The sequence below is a fragment of the Haemorhous mexicanus genome, chromosome 21 (genome assembly GCF_027477595.1).
Source record: "Haemorhous mexicanus isolate bHaeMex1 chromosome 21, bHaeMex1.pri, whole genome shotgun sequence".
NCBI classification, from domain to species: Eukaryota; Metazoa; Chordata; class Aves; order Passeriformes; family Fringillidae; genus Haemorhous; species Haemorhous mexicanus.
This window is the reverse complement of record NC_082361.1, coordinates 4,152,700-4,177,147: the sequence shown is the minus strand read 5'-3', so window position 1 is coordinate 4,177,147 and position 24,448 is coordinate 4,152,700. Positions and strand designations below refer to the sequence as shown.

Genomic DNA, 24,448 nt, shown 5'->3' with positions numbered 1-24,448 from the left:
TTGTGCTCAGCTGAAGTCAGGGTGAGTTTGTTTTCAGGGGAGATGAATTGCACTTTGTGCTTCACACTTCAGTGTTAAAGAGTTTTTGTCATCTGGTCTGATTTTCTTTTTGTCATGGCAAGCAATAAAGTGGAAGAGTTTGGTGGTTGATACACCTTAATGCAAAGATGTGTTAACCTTACTCTGGTTGTACCCACAGCAAAGAAGGTACCTCAAAGGTACCTCAAATTTCAGCTAAATTCAGCTGTGTGATGCTCTGACTTTCAAAAATCAAATCCTGACTGAGACCCCACCATAAATTCTCCACCAGAGTCCTCCCAGCACTGAAACTCCCACGTGTAGCTAATGGGGTGTTCCAAGGGAAAGCCTGAGCTGCCTGGGCTGGACAGTGATGAACAATTAGAGGTTGCAGGACCCAGGTGGAATGAAGAATCCACAGTTAAATATTCAGGTCAGGGAAAGTAGGCCACAGATCTAAATGGTGAATCCTAATAATCCTAATGGAATCCTAATAGCCCTAACAGAGTCATGGAGGAGGACATATTGTGCAGCTCACATCTTAAGAAATGTGATGTTTTCCTGTGTGAGAGATCTTGGGCTGCACCAAATCCCTGACTGCAATGTGGTAACTCCAACTTGTTTGAAAATAAACCCGAGCACTGCAGTGGGGTCACTCACACCTTTGTGGGTGTGGGGGAGAGCAAATGAGCCCTTCTGGACATGCACCCTGGACTGCACTGCCAGCTGTGGAAACTGCTGGCTGGAGGTTTCTTAAAAGAGCAGACCCATTGGGCTAATTTCTACAAAAAATGTGAAATTCAGCAAGTGATAATTGGAAAAAGCAATTTCCTTTCCATTAAATTTGGGCTCTCGCTTTGTTTTCTTCCTAAACTCTCAAAATCCTCTTTTCTAAAACACTCCCCCAGCCTCCTCCAGTTGGGGTCTCCTTGCTCACCCCCCTCCTGCAAGGCTGTCAGCATCCCACAGTCCCTTTAATTTAGGAATTGAACAAGTAATTCTAAATTGGGATGCTGGAAAACCTGTGATCGAATCTAGCATGTCTATCCTATCAGATGTGGTTCTGTGCTTTCCCTGCCCTGAAAACAAAGGGGAAGAGAGTTGAACACATGGTATCCTCAACTAGAAAGGACTTTGCTGTAAGAGGATATTGAGTTGTTTTGTAAAGCCCAATATTACGCTTGAATTATGCCTGAATCAGGAGAAAGGACATTGTTAAAGAGCCCTAAACATTGACCACAGTGGATCTTCTTTCTTCCAAGCCCTTCAGCAGCGTTGTTTTTGGCTGGTAATGATTTGGTATTGTATTTATAAGCCGTCAGGGTAATCCAGAGAGCAGCAGGAGGGGCAGTTGCCTTAAATAAAGCTTTACAATGCTGCTAATTAAAATGATCCTTCCTCTCCCTGTGATGACTAATGAGACAGAAAGAAGAACCAGGGAGGGTTAATGAAAATGTTGCTGTGAGATTCCCTGTTTTTAATTGGTCTTTGTAATGTTTTAATCTTCTTTATGGTGTGGGGGTGGAAATGGAGAAATTTTCTTTCAACCTTTCTTGCACTGTGTAGCACGTGGCATTTGAAACGTCCCGTTCTAGCTTTATTTTAGGAGTTTGTAACCACAGCTCTGAGGCAGAGCATAGCCTTGAGATGGAAGAAGCAATTTCAGACTTAACTGAGACCAGAAAGAAGAAATGTGAAAGCTGGTTTTAAGCTCAAGCTTCCAAAGCTCCAAGGGAGCATTCGTACCCTGAGGACTGGGGCTAAGATCTATTGTGAAGGATTGGCACTGATGCTCAATAGTATTTACAGCTTTAGGTCATGATGCTCTGTTAAATGCAATATTTATCCCATGAGCATGTCACAGTTCACCTCAGATGTCAAGAATTCAATTAATATTCTATTTAATAGAACACACCATGACCTAACCTTTTAATACTCTTAGTGCGTCTGAGCCCTCCTTATTAGTGTCACTTTCCAACTTTCCTTCTCAGCTGATGCATCTCACAACAACTGGGATGGGGAAATTGGGAGCAGGGGGAGAGAGGAAGAGATTTAAATTACTTTTGGACCTCACTGTGAGGATTCAGCAGCTTTATCCTCTGTAAAACCTGGCTCCCAGGGGTTTAGCACACCCTGCTTTCCCCATTTTCAGAACCTGATGTTCTGCAGGTTCCAACTTTCTGTCGATTCAAACCCACAAAAGGCACTGCCAAATTTTTCATGGTTTGAGCTGATCCAGTTTCAAACAGCATTGCCCCTGCCTCACATCACATTATCGAGCTGGGGATCAGGGGAAAGCATTCATGTGAGCAACACCTGCAGGATTCAATCTTTGGCTTCAGATTTTGCCTGTGTGCTGTGGGGTGGGTTATAAATACTCTGAGATTGGGAGATCAGCACTGCAGAGATTTCCCTGCATTGCATCTGGAAACTGTCTTGGGAAGTGAGATCCCTTGGATGCACCATTTTACAGATCAGATTAGAAAATTGGAGGGTTCCTTCAATGAGCAAACAGGGCAGGCCAGTTCCAATGTTTGTGGTGGAAATCAGAGCCGCAGACCCAGCTTTTGCCATCCTTGTGTCACCTCTAATGAGCTACCAGCAGAAAGCCATAAAAACCAGTAAATTGTGTGTTTCAGATCATATGAATTAGAAGACAGGCTTAGTAATCTGGTGGGATTTATAGCAAGCTTTTTTAAAGAATAGAATTAATTTTAAAAACTCCTAATTGGAATCTGCTTCAGGCTGAGAGACCTGCATGACACATTAGAGATGGAAAGAGCTTGAAAGCAAATAAGTGTTTTAAATGACTCTGTGTTGTTGTAGCCTTTACATTTTGAGAAGAATTAAACAGCAAAGTGTTTTTTGAAGGCAGCAGTTGCCTGCCTTGAGGCAGGAGGCAGGATGGGTTTAGCACAGAGAACACCTGGGAGGGGGCCATGCTATTACCACCCCTGTGATTTCAGCAAGATTTGTTGGGAAGATCAACCAATAAATACAGAGCCTGTACTGCAGCTCCTTAGAGTGGGAGGAAGAACAGACATTGTGCCAGATATTTTCATGCAACTATATTCATTATTTATGCAGAAGAAGAGATATTTCAGGAAAACAGAGCTGAACTATGAGTGACAAGGTATCTTTCCAGAGCGTAGGGTGCAGGAAAATTGCACTGGGGTTGACAGCTTTTTAATGTAGAGTCTCTATTTCACTGAATTACTGCATGTTGGCATTTCAAAAGTACAAGATGACCTATTTATTAGCTGTGAATCAAACAGAAATTACATGCTAGAAAATAAAAAAGTTGTATGTTTCTTTCAGCTGGTAAGATGCTTATCCTACAGAAATAATATATACAGAGAGGAAAACCTGGAAACAAAGGATCATCAATCACAAGGCACTAAATTTAACGTTGTAGGACCTGTATTTGTCATCTAATATTGCAATCATATGTGCTTGTTCCCTTACATGTGATGTAATATTAAATGTATGTGTGTCATAATACTTTAAAATTTCACTACCCCTGGTCTGCTTAGGCTCCTATCACCCTCTTCCCTTTTGGAGAGGGAATTTTGGCTTGGAAACTTGCCTTTAACAGTAACATGCTTTAAATGGGCAGTGCCAGAACCTCAGGAGGAAGGTAACCAGCTACCAAACTAAGCACTAGAAACTGCCAGGCCATGCAGATGGAACATTTCCCTGTGGAAGGGGCAAAAGTGGGAGGAAAAACTGACAAAAGAGCCCAAGTAGTGGCCCTGTACTTTGCTAGAAGCAGATGCCACAGCTGAGGGAAATACCAACAGCATGCTATTTGAAGAGTGGAAATTCAGCTTTCCCTGGGAAGTTTGATACCTTGGATCTGAACAAAGGGCCAGAAAGCAAAAGCTACAATTGTTGGATTTGCCAACTGACACTCAAATGAAGGTGGAACAAATTCCTGCTTTCTCTACCCTTGTAATCTTAGGTAAACAATTAGATAAAGTTACAGGAGCAAAAACATCCCAGCACAAACCTGGAGCAGTGTCAAATGTAACTTTATGAGTGTATTTCATGTACCTTTTAGCTCAGAAAGGAAATAACTTTATATACTTCCATTTTTCACTCCAAGTATCACCATCAATATGAAGAGTAAACAGTACTTAGGAAAGTCCACATGAATTTGTATCACATACACAGTGGCTGTATTTTTAAAAAGAATTAAAGTGAAAACCACAAATTGGCTGTGTAGGAAGAAGGTTGCTGCCAGGTTTCTTCTCAAACTTGGCAGTTTTGTGCCCAAACCCATTCTGGAGTAGCAGCTTCCAAAAGCAGGGCTCTGTTATACCCCAGCCACTATGGCCAAGAGCACCAAACCCATCCTGACTTTGCAGTAACCATGTCCTGAAGAGGGCAATTGAGCAATAACCTCCCAAAACAATTATAATTTCTGCTAATCCATCCATGTGGCATGAAAGGGGAGGACAGCATTAAAAACTGCTGCTCCAGAAAGAAATGAAGAGAAGGAAAAATAGAACAAAAATTCCTCTTGACCCATTAGCGGAGGCATGTGGTGAACTTGATCAAGGCACCTTTGGTTCTGCCATTTTGCCCTTCTGGGAATTAAAACAATCTTTCACCAACCTTAAATTCAAATCAGCTTTGTAATTGATCAGCCCCACTTGGATATATCTATTTTTACGTATTTATACATACTATCAATGTAATTTTCAGGCTTACCACTACACTGCCTGCTTCCTCACAATAGCTGGATAAAGCATATTTTTAAATACATGCTGATCCAGGTACATTTGCAATAGAAGCAGGGCAGTTATTTCAGCTTTGCAAATTCATTCCAAGTGAACACATAAGATCTTGGGGGAGAAAAAAAAAAATCTATACATTAGAAACATTTAATTGACCACTTGATGTTATCCCAGTCCCTCTGTGTTGAATCCTGAATGGTAAAACTTAACATGACTCTTTTTTTTGCTTGAATTATCCTCCTGCTCTTGCATATATACAAGCTACGTGCTCTACTGCAAGACCCATCCATTTGTCTTAGTAATTTATCTCATTTCCTTTGGAATGGTGTCCCTCAGTGGCTCAGAGAAAGTGGAGCGGTTGTTTTAATAGATTTGAGTTTTATCTGCCTCTCTATTTGCAGCAGGGCATAATAATAATAAATTATGATACTAATAAGTAGGTTGTGCAGAATGGACTACAGTGGTACCACTTCCCTCCCCCTCCAAAAAAGTAATTTATGGGTACATTCTTGTGACTTTAGGGGTGTAATAAATTATCAGGGTTCGTTTTTCCATCCAATTTGAGGCAGTGCAGCTGTGTTTTGCAAGCAATAAACTCTCTTGTTGTATTTCTTAGCTAAGCACTGAAAAACACAGTGTGATTTTTTTTCCCTCCCTTCCCAATTATTGTTGCAACGCCTGGTAGCTTCTCTGTAGTTAAGGGTTTGCCAGTGCTTCTATTATAAACCTCAATTTTCAGGGGCCTATAACTTTGCTCTTTTAAATCATAGAGGGCTAGAACTTGGTGTACATCTCTGTCAATCTGGGTGCTTTTTTTCACAGAGGAAAAGGCAAATTTTTAAAGGAGTCCAGACCTCAAAATCTGAGCCATGTGTGGAAGTCAGAGACACATGGATGTGAAATGGAAATGCTTGGATGCCTTTTCAGCTCCTGAAAAGCCTGGGACCCCTCTTATTTTGGGCACATCCTGGGGCAATATTTGGATCTTAATTACATTTCGGACAATGTACAAGAAGGGTAGCACTGTGTGCCACTTTCCTGCTGGGGGTTTGGGGATCAAGAACGAGTCAGCCACTTGCAGGAGCTGCCTCCTTAAAGGTGATGCCCTGCTGTTGAGTGCTGCCCCAGGGCTCAGGATGCTGAAAATACAGAGGGACTTAAGGAAACTGCAGCAATTCACCCTTCCCAAGCAGCCTCGTGCAGCTTCAGCCAACTGTATCGACCAAAATATTGTCAGAGGGTCTCTGCATTCAAGGAGAGGTTAAGAGTCTGCCTGGGCCTGGCTCCCATCCCCATTCCTGCCCTCTTTGCATTCAGCCTGACACTACCAAGGGTCAAAGAAGGAAGGAAGAAAATGAGAATATACAACACCAACACCAGGAGTGCCCAGTGTCTGCAGCAACCTCAGAGACCCAGGGCTGGGAAGAGCAGCCAGGGAAGGGTGCATTCCTCCCCCCCTCTGCAAAACCTCACTGGATGGGGCAAAAACCCACCTGATTTTCTAACACTGCTTTGTCAGGTGCAATTATACCCTGCACAGCCTCTGCTCTGCATTAGGGAGCCAAATACCTCCTAACACAAGGGAGTACAGATGATTTTGGGTTTCCAGGGTGCTCTTGGGGGGGGCATCATGGCAGGGAGGGAGCAGCTCTGAGCCCCTTTGTGCAGGCTGCTCCTCCAGCTGCTCATCTCAGGCTGCACAGCTCTGCCAGACTAATGCTGCTGCTAAAGCTGCCTTCTACGTGATCAGCAATTAAGCTGTGAAGTCAGCCTCTTAATATTATGTTAACATAGTTCAGTATATTAAATGTAAAACAAGTCATAATTTTTAAAGGTACCTCGGCTTACTGAGTTTAAATGAAGGCAGCAGTAGGACTATCACAGCCATATGCAAATCACCTGCATTTTAAAGCTAACAATAGATTTTGCTTTATTGTTTTGGCATTTAACGAGTGGGAAAATAATAAATTAAGCCACATGGGGAATCCCTGGTGCTTTTACAAACTGAAGCAGTGCCCATTTGGAGAGAGAACATTCCCCATCTTTCTCCCTAGCTGCATTTCTCTTAACCCACTACCTTATTAAAGCTTATAGGGCAAAATTCTCTTCTCATATTCCTCTGGCAGCTCTTAGTCCACATTCAGCTCTCCCTACCTTCCCAGCTGTCTTCCATCCTGCCAGCTCACTCTGCAGACAGGAAACAGAAGAAGAGTAAAGACTGGATGGGCCATAGGGAGTCAGAAGAGAGATTTTGTCATAGTTTTAGGATGGTTACAATAGCTATTAGAGCATGGATGATTTTTCTACCTGTGGTAATAGGGGATGCAGCTACCAGAGCAAGGTCCATGGGAGAGGCAGCTGCATCAGGCTCTGGTCAGCAGAGCAATGGATCCATGCAGGATCCCAAACAGGGCCTCTGCAGCTGCCTGGTGTGACCACCGCGGCTCTCTGGAGCTGTGGGGCTCCTTGGGGCTGCACAGCCAAAGGAAGGAAGGGGTTGAATGTTTTAACAAGATGACCTCTCTTGTTTGAAGCATTTTAAAACATGTTTTTAGAAAATTAATTGTATTTTCATTTTAACTCGCCCAGCTCTTACTGATCGAAGCCCTGAGCCAAAAGTTGGGCTCAGCCACGAGGGTCACATAATTACAGAATATCTCAGGGTGGAAGAGACCCATCAGATGGTTTGAATGGGCAGGTGTTGATCTTGCCAGTGGCAATGTTTGCCTCTATGATCAACAGTGAGACATGAAGCTGAAAGCAGATCTTGTCATGGATGCCATCCTGGATGTGTCTTCTCCAGGCCATGTTTTTTACAAAGTCACAAAATGAAAATACAGCCCTTGATTGCCCCCTCAGCTCCTCTGTGAGAACAAGCACAGCCCTTCCTTGTGCAGAGCAGTTCACCACGTGCTTGTTTCCTATGTCAGCTGTGAGAAGGATCAATTATGCACATCCATGAATGTCCCCTGCTCCTGCATTCCCCCAGGAACCTTTTACCAACACCAAAGGATGGAGCAGAAATCAGGAACCAAGGCAAAGCAGGCAGCCTAAAGTGAACAGGGCCCTGCAGCATTAACTGGCAACAAAAATTTGCCAGGTACAGTGAAAATTTAAACAACAGGAATGCAGAAAAATGCTTTGAATGGAAACCTACAAACCTCAGAGAAGTTTGGGATGTGCCTGGGGATAATTCTTCAGCTTCCCTCTCATGGCTCTGTACAATCTCTTAGAAAAGCCCCAGTGGTCTTGCCACACAGGTCTGTTTTCTGTCAAATCTGCTGTTTGTCCTACTCAGTGCACTTCATCAGAGGTGTGTAGGGTTTGCTCTCACATCCACTCCACGTGGGGAGATGGGAGGCAGAAGGTTTGTGCAGCCCTGGGAATATATGAAGCACTCCACAAGGATTATGGTTATTTTCATAATAATTCTCCACCCCTGCCTACGTTTGAAGTCAGGGATGTCTGGTGCTGAACCAGACAAGCAGAACACACACAAAAGCCCAATTAGCTCTGTATCACTAAAGCTCTTACAAACACTAATGCATTCATCATTGTAGAACTAAGAGATGAGCATTGGGCTGTGCTCCTGGCTCAGTTCAGTCGGGTTTTAACTTGACTGATGCTGAGAGTTCTGTGATGAATCTCCTCCAATCACCTCCACTGTGCAGGAGAGGAAACAGAGACAAAGGCAGAGCACCCCACTGGCCACCCTGACCTCAGTCCACGTTTCCTTTGTAAAAACTGACCAAGTCTGAGCTCAGGAACAAGCACATCCTAGGCTCAGGTCCAGAGGAGCATCAATCCTCCATGCAAGGCTTTCTGTTACCCCGTTAGAAAATCTAGATGTTGCTTAAAATCATGGAAAGTCTAAATAAGACATGAGAATAGACAGGGAAAGGTTAAACAGCAAAATAAGTGTTTGGTTCTGTAAGAGTTGCAGAAGCACACAAAAGCAAGCTGGCTCTAGGTAGAGCTTTTCAGAATACTTGAACATGTCTTTAAAAAAATGGATTAAAATACAGATTCCCCCTATTATTTTTCAATAACAGAAGTGCAGCACAGAACAACTCACTAGTGCCACAAACTACTTTTTCATTCCTGTTTTTGTTTCATGCTTCAATATCTTCTTCCAGCTGCTCATGTCTCCTTTTTTCCTTCTCCTCACTTTGATCTATTAGTTTTCCCCAGAAATGGGGTTTATAAATCATTGTAATGCAGCCCTGGGAAAGACGGTGCTTAGTGCAGGGAGAAATACATTGCAGCTAACAGCCACGGCAGGGAGGAAAACTCTCACCTCGGAGAGGGGCTTTGGCGACAGGTTACGGATGGCTCTGGGTTATTTTATGGCTGCATTCCTGCCATCAGGGGCAGGGCCACAGGGAGCGCTGCCTGCACCCCTCCGCTATATTTCAAGTTTCCTTCTGCAGGCAAAAACAAACCACCCAGGGGCTCACGAGGGAAAGGGAGAGAGGAAAAAATTGCTGAGAGAAAGGGAGGGGAGGCAGGACAGGTGGGGATGGATGGCTGGGTTCCTGCTTTTGCACCATCACCTTTTTTTTTTTTTTTTTTTTTTTTTTTTTTTTTTTTTTTTTTTTTTTTTTTTTTTTTTACGAAAAAGACAATTGTGTCTCTTGCACCCTGAAAAGATGTTAATTTCGTGCAGGTGCCATCCATTGGCAGCAGTGGCAGGATCCAGCTCGCCCAGGAACATTTCCACCCCTTTGTGCCAAGGCTTTTGTGTTCCCATTTTGTACTCGGGAAACTTCCCAGGACAAGGCTGAGCCCACGGGAGCCACCCCTCGAGTGCTTCCCCACTTTGATCCCCATGAGAGCAAATGCAGTGCTGGTTTTGTTGTTCAGAAGTCTTTTTGTATTGAAAATATAAGGACTGAGCTTCTCTCCCCAGTCAGGATTTGGAAAGTTGGCTATTGTTATTAAAAATATCATCTAGAATGGGAAGCTGGGAGCAGTGCAAGGCTGGGCACCAGATCACAGGGTGATCTCAAAACAGCCTTTCCAGGCCAAATTGGTGGAAGGGCTGTTTTAGTGTTTGTGGCACAACATTGTGGCCAACCTGGGCCAACAGACATCCCCTGAGTCTCCTCCTGGGAGTAGGAGTTAGTTCTAAATGCAGAAAACCCAACATCATCACACAGCCAGCAAGACAAAGCTTCGTCAGCAGAGGTTTATATACTTATCTCCTGCCCTGGAGTGCAGCATGGATTAGGGGAACCCATTGCCAGCCCTATTTAATTAGGGAGGAAATCATCATAAATTCCTGAGAGCAGCACAGTCACGCAAGCTACAGGCACTTTGAAGCACTTGCTGTGTTTTTAGGATCACCAGCTCCTAATAAGACCACCCCAGGCAGACACACCATCCTTTAGTTCCTAAAGCACACAAAAGAGACACCATGCTGGAATCTTACCTCTATCTTTAACAAAGCATTACCCCCTCCTCACCCTCTTCCCCATAATTGCCTTGTTATTGTCATTGGTGCCATTGTTCATTGGCTCGGCCCTAGAGAGGCCCGAGGGAGCAGTTCTGCCTTAGCTAAACCAATATCTCCTGCAATAACCCCCTGCAGTTTCCCCTTTGCTATCCCATGTTGAATAAATCCTCCATCTCTGTTTGCTGAATGATCATAAAGATATGATTGAAGTTTCAGATTTATGGTTTCCTTCGAATGGAGCAGCAGCTCCAATAAAGCCAGAGCCTGTTTGCTGGCTGGTTTCTGACAGGATACACAAAAAGAGAGATTTGTAAGAGCAAAAACAAGAATGCAGAGATTAGAGGCAGGTATTTTCTAGCCATGCAGTGCACACTCATGTAGAGGGGTTGGACTCACACACTCTGCCAGAGCATCCTCTGCCCAAGGACCTCGCTGTGCTTCCCAAGCACCCTGCCAGGCAGGGTGTGCACACAATATTTCACTCTAACAGCAAATCTGTCTCCAGCAGCCTCACAAGGGAGCCACAAGAATTGGTTTCTGGGTAAAGGAGGATCCTAACTAAAGATCTCACTCAGCTGTACAAGAACTGAGGTGGTTGCTGAAGGCTGGCAGAGGGCTCCATGTTAAGGTGGTCCTTACTGTCAGCCTCAGGCTCCACATGCCATGAGCTCCCTCAAGCTGTGTTCATATAATCCTCTGGATGCCCAGGATGCTCCTTGGGCATCTTTTTACTGTCAGCCTCAGGCTCCACATGCCATGAGTTCCCTCAGAGCTGTGCTCATGCAATCCTCTGGATGCCTGGGATGCTCTTTGGGGAGTGCACAGAAACCCTCTGGCTCCTATGGGAGAACATCCCAGATGTTTCCTCTGATCAAAGCACCAACACCCAAAAAACCCCACCAAAGGGGCACTGCACTTACAGAGAAAGGCAGCTGCCCCCTGAGGACACCCAGCCCTGCCTATCCCTGCTCCTCCCAGGGAATCTGGGGCAGGATTGTGACCTTGGGATAATGATCACCTTCCCCAGTGCTGTTGTCTTGGCCTGGGTGTTCTCCTTTCCCTTCAACCCATCCCAGCAGCATTTAGTGAAGCCATCTCCATTATACAGCTGGAATTGCACAGCATGGGGCACATTGCTATTCAGATTCAGGTCAATATTGGTTTTTTAATGAATAAACCACCGCAAAGCTGCAGTGAAAACAAAGTTTGTGACTTTGGTGTCAAAAATCTGAACAGAACATACAAAACACCTTCCCTCAGCCTTGTGGCCGCAGCACATTTGCTTTTCCCTGATTCACAGCCATTTATGCTCATTCCCACTTCAACAAAAACCTATAAAACTCTTACAGCGTGATGCAGTCCTAAATTAAATGCACTTTAACATTGCTATATAACAAGGGAGTCTTAGCTCTTTTAAATTAATGCATGCAGCTGAGAAGGGGACCTTTCCTGGAAAATTTATTCCTCTTTATTTGGAGAAAACCCCACCTCGTTCCACCTTCTCTGAGTGCAAAGATGATTTTGTGTGTTATAATGAGGAATTTGTAATAATGAGAGCATTGTGTGTTGCAGTAACTACGAAGCCAACAACAGAAGACTTCTGTGAGCAGCAGTGTTTGTGTGATGTATGGTAATATTTTTCCTCAGTGCATTACGAAAGAAAAAAGCAAGATAAAAATATCTTCCATTTTCTCCCTAATTTGTAGTTTTCTGGTGTTAGCAAGGCTTATAAGACACATGCTCCCAATTAGCTGCTCCTCTTAATTTAAATGCTTCATAAATTATCTCCTGCGCTTGTGGATTATCACTTCATAATGCGAGTTAGCATTTAAATAAATAGCTGCGATGTAGGAAATTAGAGAGGTTTACAGTCTGAGGCAGCAGCATAATGAAGGAAAATACCACAGCAGCTGAACTGGGGTTGGGAGGGATGTGATGAGGCAGAGATATTCCCCCCCCCCCACCCTTTTTACCTTTTAGCAACCAAATTTGGACTGCAGCAGGGAAAATATGGGTCAGAACTCCAGCAGAGCAGGAGCCTTTTGTAATGGCTGAACACGAAGGGAACATGGAGAATTTTTCAGCATGTAAAATGTCTGATTTAGCAAATATGGTGCAATTAGGAAGTGACTTTTTCGAGCCAACTCTTGGTTGCCTCAGAAGGTTGCCCCTTTGAAAGCAATTGGGCTGCTCATGTATGTCATACCTGAGCAGTACCCAACCCCTCATGTTCTATCCTTAAAAAAAAAAAAAAAAAAAAAAGGGACTGGAGAGAAAAAAACAGCAGAACAAAGCAGAGCTGGAATTGTATTGAGAAAATTTGGTGGGGAAAGCAATGAGGGAGTCAGATGTAGAATTATGGGGAATTTTAGAAATATATTTACAGAGAGAGAGTGAAGAAAGCAATAATTTATAAGCCACATAACTTTTGCCATGTTTTCAGCACCATTAATAAGATCAGCCTATAGGCAATGAGAGTTTTTAAAGCATTGGCAGCAACTCCCCAATGCTACTTCAGTCCAGTTTCACAATTATTGTCCTAAATGCAGAAAAATAAGAAGACGGGACAGGGAAAAGCCTCATAACAGCTCCTTGGAGGATTAAGGTTCTCTCCAGTGCTTGCTGGTCTTGGCTTTGGTGTCACTGCTGGTTTTTCTGCCACAGGAGAAAACTCTGGGCAGGAGTGAACCCTGTTTGACTGGCACTGATCCTCAGGAGCTGAAAACAGGCACCAGTGGGCTCAGGACCTGTTGGTGTTTGCCTTGCAGAGCACCCAAGTTGAGCACTGCAGCTCTGGAAAGCTCAGCTCTCACAGCTCCCTGCTTGCTCATGCACACAAAATGTCAAAATCATGGATATTTTTTTTCAAAAACACTGGAAAATCATAGAATCTTTGACAGCCTTGACCAAAGTCCAGCCTTAGGCAGGAGTAAAGTTATTAGTTCCCTTATTTCCTGGAGAAAGCCTGACACATTAGGATTTCACAGCAGCTGGCTGTAAGTGTAATGGGCAGGGTGTGATTTTGCTCCCTGGGTTTTGCAGTTACATTTCAGCAGGTTGAATACATTTTGCTGTAGGACAGAGCAAATGATTTGGGCAGGTTCTTGCATCAGCACAAGGCCCTCGGTGCTTAATGGGAGTTGTGCCCAACTGACAGCACGATTTGAGTGTCTGCTGTATTTAATATTCTTCAAGAGCAGGGTCAAATTGTCTCATCATTTACATCCCTACAACCCTGCTGATCCCAGGGGAACTGCACTTCCTCTGAACTCCACAGGAATGAACATGGGCAACTGGACTGAAATCTGCTGGAAGAAGATTTCTGCCTGGACCCCTCAGGATTCAGGTGGAGTCTGCAGCTGCTGCTTCCAGACACAGCTCACCCTGCAGAGAGTTCAAGTCAGCACAGCAGGAGCCTTGTTTCATCCCATAATTTTCTATTCTAACACGTAGTGTTTAGAAAGTGAAAAAGGGACTGATCCCACTCCAACCAACATCTGAAAGTTTACTGCTCTTCATCTCTCCAAGTCTGCAGGTGCTAAGAGAAAGGCTCTGGGGGCCAAACTGTACCTGTGCTCAGCCCTGAAGTGGCTCTGTTCTCTGGGGCATATTTGCATCTCTGTTATCACTTTGTCTTCTGAACCAGGCAGGAATGGCCACAGGTGCTCCTGGATTATTCTGTGCCTGAGCCTGATAAGCCTCAATTTCTCTGGACTAGAAGCACACAGAATGCAGCTCTCCTATCCCAGCTGCAAGGGCTCTTCAGGTCTAAGAAAAACCTGGCACAAGTCTTGAATTCTGAATGCAGGAGACAGGACTGGAAGCTCCAGGACTGGATTCCTTCAGGGAGATGGTGCCACTTTTTTTACAGAATCACCTTTTCTTCCTAAAGGGAGTTTTAAATAATAAAATTGGAAGCTGCCGCACATCTTTCCAACTGATCTACTAATCATATTTCTTCAAATTTTATATCCCTGACCCTTGTAAAGGGATTGCAAGGAAGGCATTTTTTAAGCTGCATTTTAATAAGTCAATATGAAAGCTCAAAATTATTTAAAGCTTCTTAAATAGGATTATATTTGATTTCTTGTGGGAATAGTGAGGGATAGTCTAGTAAAGACGTTCTGTCCTGCTGAGGTTTTATTACATTAAAGAAACAGCATCCTTTTTTAACAGCAAAAACTTTATCTATTCTCTAATGAAAATGGAGATTATTCTGTACATGAGGTGACTGAAGTTGGTAAGTTCCTGCATCTTTGATCAGAGATTAGAGTTTCTCCTTGAGTGAAAGCCGAGAGACTCCTGAACCAGAGGTTCGCCTGAATTTAACAAGTTGTCTCCTCATCTAAAATATTTGAATTTTCTTCTAGGAGGTACCACAAGTGTATTGACTTCAGACAAATTCTGCTGTGAAATAACAGGTAGCTCTCAAGGCAGCCAGTATCTCATTTGCAGCCAGGGATTTAATTTGGCCTAAGAATCAGAGGTCTGTGCTGCTGGGGAGCTATTTTACTATATAGGAAATGTCATATCCAGTCTGCTCTGAAAGGCCCACAGTCAAATTCTCACTTGAATTCAACTCCTTTAATGTCAGTGTGACTTATATGGAGGCTATACTGGCAGCACTTAGCTTAGTTTGTTCTATTGCACCTATATAAAAGCAGGGGAGTCAAATAAAAACTACCTGCATGAAGTTGGAGCAGCAGCAGGGAGTTACATGGTGTAAGCAGCAGCTTCACTGACCTGAGTTGCTCTGGACATAATCTGGGCCAACATCTGGTCTTGAGAACATAAAGGGATTTTTCTTGAAGTAGCAGATGGGGAGGTTCAAAGAACAGATATTATTAAGCATGAAACACAAAGAAAAGGTCATAAGTGCTGAAAGGGGACTGAACTTTAAAAAAAAACAAAACAAACCAAACCAAAAAACAAAGCCATTGTCCATTCTCTTTAACAATTAGAGAATGTTCTCTCACTCTCAAGTAGCCCATACCCCTCTCTCAGCCAAACCTCAATGTCCTCACTGAAGCCAGGCTTTGAGCAACAGCATTCCCTGGCAGAATTTGACTTCAGGGTTTGCAGCACAGCAGGTGTCTCCAGGGCTGTGATTCTCTGGGAAATGACAACCCCACTACACCCTTTCCAGATCCTCTCTGGCCCCACTTTTCTCTGGGAAGTCAACAGCAATGCTGGTAAAATTGCTCTTTTTTTACCAAGCTGCAGCATGCTATTCTGCCCACATTATACCTTGAGCTCCCTAATCTGCGGCCACATCAAAGAATTATTTTCCTGTTTTTCCCACACTGATCTGTTCATTCATGCCTCCATATTCCCACTGATGTTGCTTGTAGGGAGAACAGGGACTCAGAAAGGTCCTTCTCCATCCAGCTGTTCCAGGACCACCCCACGCTGTCCCAAACCTCCCTGCCATTGTCCCTACATGTCCTCAAATCTATCCCAGGCCCAGTCTGTCTCTTAGAGGTGAATGATGGTTGTAGCTCAAGAAAAATCTGGCCCAGGTAAGACCTCACTCAGCAGCAGCTGTAACCTGCACATCCATTTAGCCTGAATAACCCATCCCTCCTGCCAAGGGCTTTGTCTGCTGACTACAGCCCACGTTTCTTCCTCAGGACTGAGAGCAGGCAGGGGCTGATGTGAACTTCACAAGCTGTGACACCCTCTACAGAAACACATGTGCTTCTTTGACCTTCAGCGCTGGCACAAAAACCTTACACAGACACAAATTTATCTGAAAGTCAGGAGCAGGTTTAATAGAGCAGGAGAAGATCGTTTTCAATATTTCCATCTCAATTACAGTCAAACACCTCGGTGAGTCTCAGCCTTTGGGGCTGTACCTGGCCTGGCTGCTCCCAGCGTGGAGACTGTCGGCAGAATCAGCAGAAATAGCACAACTGGGCAAGGTGTTGGTGATTTATCAATGCTGAAGTAATTCATCCTGACACCGAGGAGCTGAGGAGGAGCTCAGGGTCCAGCAGGTGCCCCCGAAGACCTGAGAGTTATACAGTGTCACACATCCACAGTGGCAGAGCTGGGAGCTGACTCCTTAGCAAAAAACATCCCTTTTTTTTTTGGCAGAGCTGGGAGCTGACTCCTTAGCAAAAAAAAAAAATTTTTAAAGCCATTTTCAAACAGAAAGAAGCACTCTCGTTACAGAGAATTGCAGTTTTAACTGTTGCAATGCCGTGCTGCTAAAATTGTCCTTCCAACAGCACTTTATCTGCTAACTCCATAAACAGTGACTAATATTCAGAGTTCCACAATTTTGGAGGAAACAGGATTTTTCAATGGTAAACTAGAAGGTGAATACACCCATGAAGATTGTGTACACAAATACTTTCATATCTGCCTGGCCCTTTAAAACCAAAATGATAGAGTTCATTTGCATTTAGATCTCTTTGGCTCCTTCTTTTCATCTAAAGACAAATCCTCACAAAGGCTGCTTAATTAGACCAAATTAGATTTCCACCTAGTGGCTTGTCATTCATTAGAAAACGCTGTTCTTTTTTTCAGTTTTGGTAATTATAAGCTGGTCTCACAGTGTTCACTTCAGGTTCAAAGTCTGACTTGCATTCATGATTTTGTGCAGATGAGAGGGAAATTATTCAGTGGCATCAAGTCTGCCCATTTTACAAGTTGGATAAAGATCATCACTGGAGTCTTTTATGTAATGGGGTATACTCTTTCTTAAGTCTTTAATGATTAATTGTAATAGCATATCTCATGGCAATTTTCAAGACTAAAAGCTAAGTGCAAACAGTTGGAAAGTGCAGTGAGTGTCAGACAGTGGGTGCTTCCTGGACTGGGGTTTCTGTGTCTGACTCTGTGTGTGGCCCTTGCTTGTTGGTGTTCCTGCCTTTTTGGGAGCAAGAAAATGGGAAGGGGCTGGTGCCAGGGGCTGTGTAGGGAGAACCTGGGCTGGAAGGGCTGCCTGCCTTCTCTCATTGTCCTCTCTAAGCCAGGGAGGGGGACAGCTCTGCTGCTGGCCTTACACAAAACACGGCTTCTAGGGGGAAAATGGCTCAAATCCACACCTGACACTCAAAGGTTGGTGTCTAATAAGGCTGGAACTCCTAGGGCAGGTCAGTCAGGAGCAGAGTTTAGTGGAGATTGCACTTGTGGATGTACTCTGGGTTAGCAGTGAGGCTGATCTGTCTGGAGTACTTGAAATGAAAGGAGCTAAACTCACAGCAAGACCCTTGAGCTTTGCCATTTCTGACTCCCAAGGGCAGCAGTTTGCCCAACCATCACCCTTTTCTCTGGAAAGAGAAAGATTTTTACACTGCTACAGAAGACTAGGATGATTTGGTCTCACTCTCTTCTCTCCCCAGTCCAAACTCCATTCCCTTTGCTGTCCTGCATGGGCACACTGATTCCCTGCCTCAGTTTCCCCTTTATTACAGAATATTAATGCTCAGTGTCATGCTTTGAAGCTTAATAAATCAGGGACAGATCTTGTGGTTGTCCATCAAGCAAAACTTCCTTTGGCTTTGACCTTTAATGCTTATGAAAAGCTTCAAAGACAACTGCCAACTTATTATTAATAATCTTCTTGGGAGTGGAAGTTACAAGCAGTTGGCACCAGGCAGCCCAGCAGCCACCAGCCCCTGCTAGGATTGCTTCTGCACTAACAAACCCAGATTTTCCAGGTGTGTTTTTATAACAACATCCTTGTTTTACTTTCTCACACAAACAAAAAAAAAAGGTAAGTTTTTCCTTCCACCTTTAAAAAAAAAAAAAATCTCATCAAATTTGCCTTTCTCAAAACACTGAACATTCCCTTTCTCATCTACCTAAACCTGATGTTGAGTTACTGTCCCCCAGAGGCTTTCAGTAGCTCAGTTCTGATGTATCCCTGCACTTTGTAGCTCACTGCCTTCTTAGAGTGTAATCAAACATCAAGCTAAGTAGCAAATAAATCTCCCGATCTCATAAGCTGCACAGCAAGATCATGTAAATGCAAATGAAGGGCTTGATTTCAAGCTGTCGTGGGGGGAAGGAGGGAAAAATGCTGGGCCTTGTCACTGCAATCACTTCACTCTGCAAGTGCAGTAAATCTGCAATAATAATAGTAATGGCAGCGTGACGGGAGGCTTTACTGTACAAGGGGGTGTAATGAAAAGGGGAACAGAAGGTAGGAAGGAGGCAGGGCCTGGCAGGCTGAAAATGCACCAGCACAGACTTTGCAGGTGTCCACAGGGCAGAGGCAGAGAGGAGGGGATGGGGCAGCCCCGGCTGAGTCGGAGCACTGAGGATTCAGGGATTTGCCCAGCATCCCCTCCCAGGGAAAGGCTGTAGAGGCAGGGATTAATAATCCACATCTCAGTCTCTTTCTGTACCTCTCTGTGTGGACATGTCTCCCAGCTCTCTCAGTTCATCTTCAGAAAATTGATGCAATGTGTGTTGCTGGGCCATGAACACCAGGGGACAGAACACAAATAAGTCTTGCAACAAAACCTGGAATCCTTAAAGATTTTGCACTTCCTTAAACCTTTGCAATGCCTCCACCTCTAGAAACAGACCACTTTCAGAGCTTTCCTCTTCCTCCACAGCAAACATTTTCCACCACTTAAATACAAATCCAGGGCTGCAGAAATCAGGAACTCCTGGCAAAGGCTCAGGATAACTCAGTACACCAACAGCACTCACTTTTCAGCCAACCAAGGAATCCCCACTGATCAAACACCCCCTGCACTGCACCATGACCAGTGGGAGCACGGCACCCTCCAAACCCAGCCCAGACACACCTGGTTCCACCAGGGAAATTATCATGTCCAAAGGGGAAGGATGCATCAGCCAAGCCCTTAAGGACTGTTTGAGAGAGCAACAAAGCCTCAGCACTCATCTCTCATAGCCCTGAGAGGTGTTGATCTCTGCTGGGTGCTCTGGGAATGCTTCAGGATAAGGTCTAGAGCTGTCTTTTCCAAACTGGCTGGATAAACAGCATTTAGGATGCTGGATTTTCCTCACTGAGGTCGTAAAGGGAGAAAACTTGCAGAAGGTACCCAGAGAAAATTAGGACCGCCTGGGATGCAGAGAGAGACGGTTTTAATTAGAGCCAAGAGGTGGGAAATAAGGCAGAGAAATGACATCTTAATGAGGTTTAATGAAGTTGTCTGCTGATGGGCACAGCTGTCAGACAGATCTGTATTCCAGCCGAGCAGCTTTGTGACAGGCTAAACCTGAACACAGGGAACAGTGCTGGAACTGGGGGAGAAAGGGAGAAAAAAAAGACCTTCTGCATCAACTTTGGCTCAGTTTCCCCACTGCTTTATGACAGAGCACACCTATAATGCCTCAGGACAAACAAATGAAACCAGCCCATGAGCTGGAAACAGCATTTTGCTCATTTATGAATGAGAAAGGCTGTAATTGTGGATTACACCAAGCAGGATTCATTCCTGCTACATCCTTCCCCTTCTTTGCTTTTGTAGGTAAAAAATGTTGGCAGGCAACCAGAGTCCTCTGAGTTCTTGGTTTTTCTTCAGGCACAGATTCTCTCCATGTTCAACATATTGGACCAGATTTTTTTTTAATTAATTATCCAGCACCTTCAGCTTTATTTATTCAGTGCAAAGTGACTGTAAAATGCCACCTGATCATAAAAGGAAACAGCATGCACTCATTTTGTGATGGAGTAAACACCCAACTGTGTTAACTTCAGGTGCTCTGCAGAAGGGACTCTTTAAATCCTGTAATTTCAGAGCTCTGCACTCGAGGGTCTGGAAGCAGCTTTGCCACAGGTTACAAACCTTTCTCCTTGCCCTGCAGTTTCTCAGTGATTTTTCTCCCATCTGACACACCTTTGCCACCTCAGCAGATTTCTGACCTCACTTCCCTGATCCCAGAAGGTGATCCCAGGAAAAAGCCTTTTCTCCTGCATCTGGGGAACATTCCACCTTGCACACCAGTGACAACCACCCTAAAACCAGCTGTAAATGCAGGAGGAGCAGATCTGCAATGGAAGCTCCTTCATCCCAGCTGGCAGCTCTTTGCACGAGCTCCCTGCACACACAGAGTGCACACAGGGTTTGTCACTGCCACTGCAGCCCTGGTGGCACTGAAACCCCACTCGGTCCCCTCGTGCTTGGGGTGCACAGGGGACAGTCCCTCCCTGTGCTCGAGGCTCACAGGAGGGATGTGGGGAAATGCAGCCATGCTTGCATCACGATGGCTTTTAGAAAGGGCTGTTTGCAACAAAGGAGCTGCAGTTTCACACAGGGCAGGTCCCTAAAACTCATTTTCTGGGGAATTTGTGCTCCTGAGAGCAGTGGAAATGCCACACCTCCTTTAGAGAGTGAAGTGTAAAAGCTGGAGGAATTACAGGCACATTTTAGAGACCTCAGCAGAGAGCCCTCTGGAAGGGTGCCTGTTCTGGACAGGGGTTATCAACCCTCACTCTCCAAGCAAAACTGGCTCAGGGAGAGCTTTGCCTGAGCTGAGGGTGATGCAGAAGAGCACATTGGAAAGCAGCCACCATGCTGGCAGTGTTCAGGGGAGCCATGGCTGCTCTGAGGCCCTGGCCAGGGTTTGCACTGTGCTCACTGGGAGCAAAAGGAAAATTTTGGGGTGTATCATGCTCCTACACAAGCAGCTCCTGTGAGCTGGGTCCCTTATCAGCCTGCTCAGCCCGAGCCTGCCATGGTGGCAAGCTGGAGGTGGTTCCTTTGCTGCTTCTTTTTCACTGTGTCTCTGCAGAAAGGGCTGCATTTGATTCAGCAGCTCCTGACCCAGAGTGTGATAATGGCCATCTCAAGGTCAGTGTTCAGCCACGAGAAGCACCAGAGTGGTATTTCAGCACTTTCATTCTCCCAACAAGACCTGCCAACACCTACAACACCCCAGCTCTCCTAACACCCTTCCCATGGAAAATAACCTGTCCCAAAGCACCCACATCCTGCCCTCAGGGCTCCTGGGACTCTGCTCCAGCTTTCCCTGTGCCAGGCTCTCTCCCCTTCCCTCCCTTTCAAGCAGCAATGAGGTTTCAAGACTCATCCTGCAGTGACTTCACCATGGAGATGGGAAGGTGGAGACAAAAGGGTGAGGGTAGGTCAGTTAATCCCATAGACACCCCAAGGCTGGGACACACATGAGCTGAGAAAGAGTTCATTTGAAAATTAAATAGAAATTATGTTATTGAGCTGAAGGTTTTTTTCTGTGCTATAAAACTCAGGCTCTGCTCTCCCTTCTTCATCCCCCTTCTCCTCCTCCTCCAGCATCCCTGTGTCTTGATTATTCCCAGGCAGGAGCAGACATGTGATTGTGCCTGGGGAAGTGTGTCAGTTTTTTGGAAGGATGCACAACTTGGAAATGAAATAACTCAAAGTAAAGTTAAGACTAGCTGCAGACACCACAGCTGGGCATCCCCACCAAAGGAGACATTAACCAAACAAGACTTCAAGTCCATATCTATTGAGTCAGGATCCCTATTTCCAGCAAGGCTAGGTCTCTTTATAACTCAAACCCTAACTTGTGTGAAATTCAGCATCCCTTAGGCTTCAGCTCCTTTTTGCACTGTGGCACTCACCTGGGCAGTGGGATTCAAGCCCTTGCCAAATGGACACTCCTGGTATTTGTGGCCTTGTTCCATTACAAACTTCTGTTTTCAGGGGCTTTATCTTATCAGAAAAGATCTTTATGCTTCTCTATTAATGCTCTATATGCTTCTTTATTCCTTTTTCTGCAGCCAGAACTTGGAAAGCCCATGAGAAACTGCTACTCCCTGCCAGGCCCTGATTTTACCTATGGGATGTACATGCACAAGAGAGATGGAGGAGTCGCTGAAGGTAGGGCACTGCCCCTAAACCACAGACCTGCAACAAAATCCCAGTGCTAGTTGGAAGTCTCCTCTCCTTCCCACAGCTCTTCAATAGTTTTCATCAAGCTAGAAGTGCAGAACTTCAGCATTTACTCACTTTCATTAATACCACCCCGATTGCTTGGTGACCAGTGAAGTTTCTCTGGAAACATTCAGTGGCTCACACAAAGCCCAAGCAGGGAGGATGCACTGCAAAAGGTGATGCACCTGGGCACTGTCATAACTTTGTCAGGCCTCCTGCTTTGTGCTCTCAGGGACAATTTCCCAGTAAAATCAGCCATCCTGGGCAAGCCAGGGGGGAGGGTGAGAAGACATCCAATTCAGATGGGATGTGGGATGCAGTAGGATGGGCTATGAGGCTCACAAAAGGAACCTTAGCCCCACAAGACCCCCATGCAGGGTGCACACACATCAATCAGCTTTCCCAAAAGGTTCTGAGCTGCCCCCTCTCTGTCTCCATTTCCTTCCACCTCCAGCCACAGGCCACTGGGACTCAGTGAAGGCCAAAGCTCATCCCTGTAAAAGGGTGATGCTCTGGGACTTCGTGGCCATGAACTTCATCCCCACAAGACCCCCATGCACATTGCACACACATCAGTCTGCTTTCCCAAAAGGATCTGAATTGCCTCCTCTTTCTCTCTATTTCCTTTTATCTCCAGCCACAGGCCAAGGCTCACCCCCATAAGAGGCTCATGCCCCAGGACTTCATGGCCATGAACCTTAGCCCCACAAGACCCACAGGCACAGTGCACACACATCAGTCTGCCTTCCCAAAAGGATCTGAGCTGCCTCCTCTTTTTCTCTATTCCCTTCCAGCCATAGGCCACTGGGACTCAGTGAAGGCCAAGGCTCACCCCCATAAGAGTCTCATGCCCCAGGACTTTGTGGCCATGAACCTTAGCCCCACATGCCCAGTGCACACCCATCAATCAGCTTTCCCAAAAGGTTCTGAGATGCCTCCTCTTTGTCTCTATTTCCTTCCACCTCCAGCCATAGGCCACTGGGACACAGTGAAGGCCAAGGCCCACCTCCATAAGAGGGTCATGCCCCAGGACTTTGTGGCCATAAACCTTGGCCCCACATGCACATTGCACACACATCAATCAGCTTTCCCAAAAGGATCTGAGTTGCCTCCTCTTTCTCTCTATTCCCTTCTATCTCCAGCCATAGGCCAAGGCTCACCTCCTTAAGAGGGTCATGCCCCAGGACTTTGTGGCCATAAACCTTAGCCCCACATGCACAGTGCACACCCATCAATCAGCTTTCCCAAAAGGATCTAACTGAGTTGCCTCCTCTTTGTCTCCATTTCCTTCCAGCCATAGGCCACTGGGACTCAGTGAAGGCCAAGGCCCACCTCCATAAGAGGGTCATGCCCCAGGACTTTGTGGCCATGAACTTCATCCCCACAAGACTCCCATGCAGGGTGCACACACATCAATCAGCTTTCCCAAACAGAATCTGAGCTGCCCCCTCTTTGTCTCCATTTCCTTCCACCTCCAGCCACAGGCCACTGGGACTCAGTGAAGGCCAAAGCTCATCCCTGTAAAAGGGTGATGCTCTGGGACTTCGTGGCCATGAACTTCATCCCCACAAGACCCCCATGCATGGTGCACACACAATCAGCTTTCCCAAGCAGAATCTGAGCTGTCCCCTCCTTGTCTCCATTTCCTTCCAGCCATAGGCCACTGGGACTCAGTGAAGGCCAAGGCCCACCCTCGGAAGAGGCTCATGCCCCGGGATTTCGTGGCCATGGGCCGTGGAGCTGTGGATGAAGGCTGCACCACAGCCAGGGACTTTGCTCTCTACTATGGCTACATGGACATCCGCTGCAAGGACAAGGGCATCCTCAGACATGGGGGCAAGGCACCCCCAGGCATGACCTTTGGCAAGCCACCACGGTAAGGGCCCTCCTCAGGATGAAATGATCCCTTCCTGCCTGTTGGTTTTTTTGGGTTTGGATTGAAGGTATTTGAGACAGTAATTTGTGTTTGGATTTAACGTTAATTGTCTATTTTAATTTTATATTTATTGTTTATTTTATATTGTATCATTTAGAATTGTTTTAAATGTTTTAAAATTCTTTATTTTATATTTTATTTTTAATATTTAATTTTAATTGTTTATTTCTTTTTATTACTAAAATAGTTTTATTATTGTGGGTTTGGCAGCTCTTTATTAGAAGGCACAAAATGGCCAACAATTTTTTGTTACAAGGTTTCTTAAGACTAAACAATCTAATTAAGAACTGACGCTTAGATTTTTTTTTTTAACTCAAAAACTGATTTCAAAGAGTTTGCTATGTGGGCTTTTTTGCTTAATTACAAAATGCTACTTAAACTTCCGAAGAAGAAGAAGGAAGCAGAAGCACAAAGAAGAAACTTTGTGCTTTCTATTTTGCTT

General features: G+C 45.1%; 1 protein-coding gene across 1 annotated transcript in view; it reads left to right on the top strand.

Moving 5' to 3' along the window:
- Positions 1 to 24,448, top strand: part of CFAP77 (cilia and flagella associated protein 77) — a 56,060-nt gene that overhangs the window by 11,281 nt on the left and 20,331 nt on the right. Inside the window, exons 2-3 of the mRNA XM_059865532.1 lie at positions 21,917 to 22,016; positions 23,724 to 23,946. Coding sequence (XP_059721515.1) covers positions 21,917 to 22,016; positions 23,724 to 23,946 — 323 coding nt within the window. The remainder of the gene's footprint in view (positions 1 to 21,916; positions 22,017 to 23,723; positions 23,947 to 24,448) is intronic.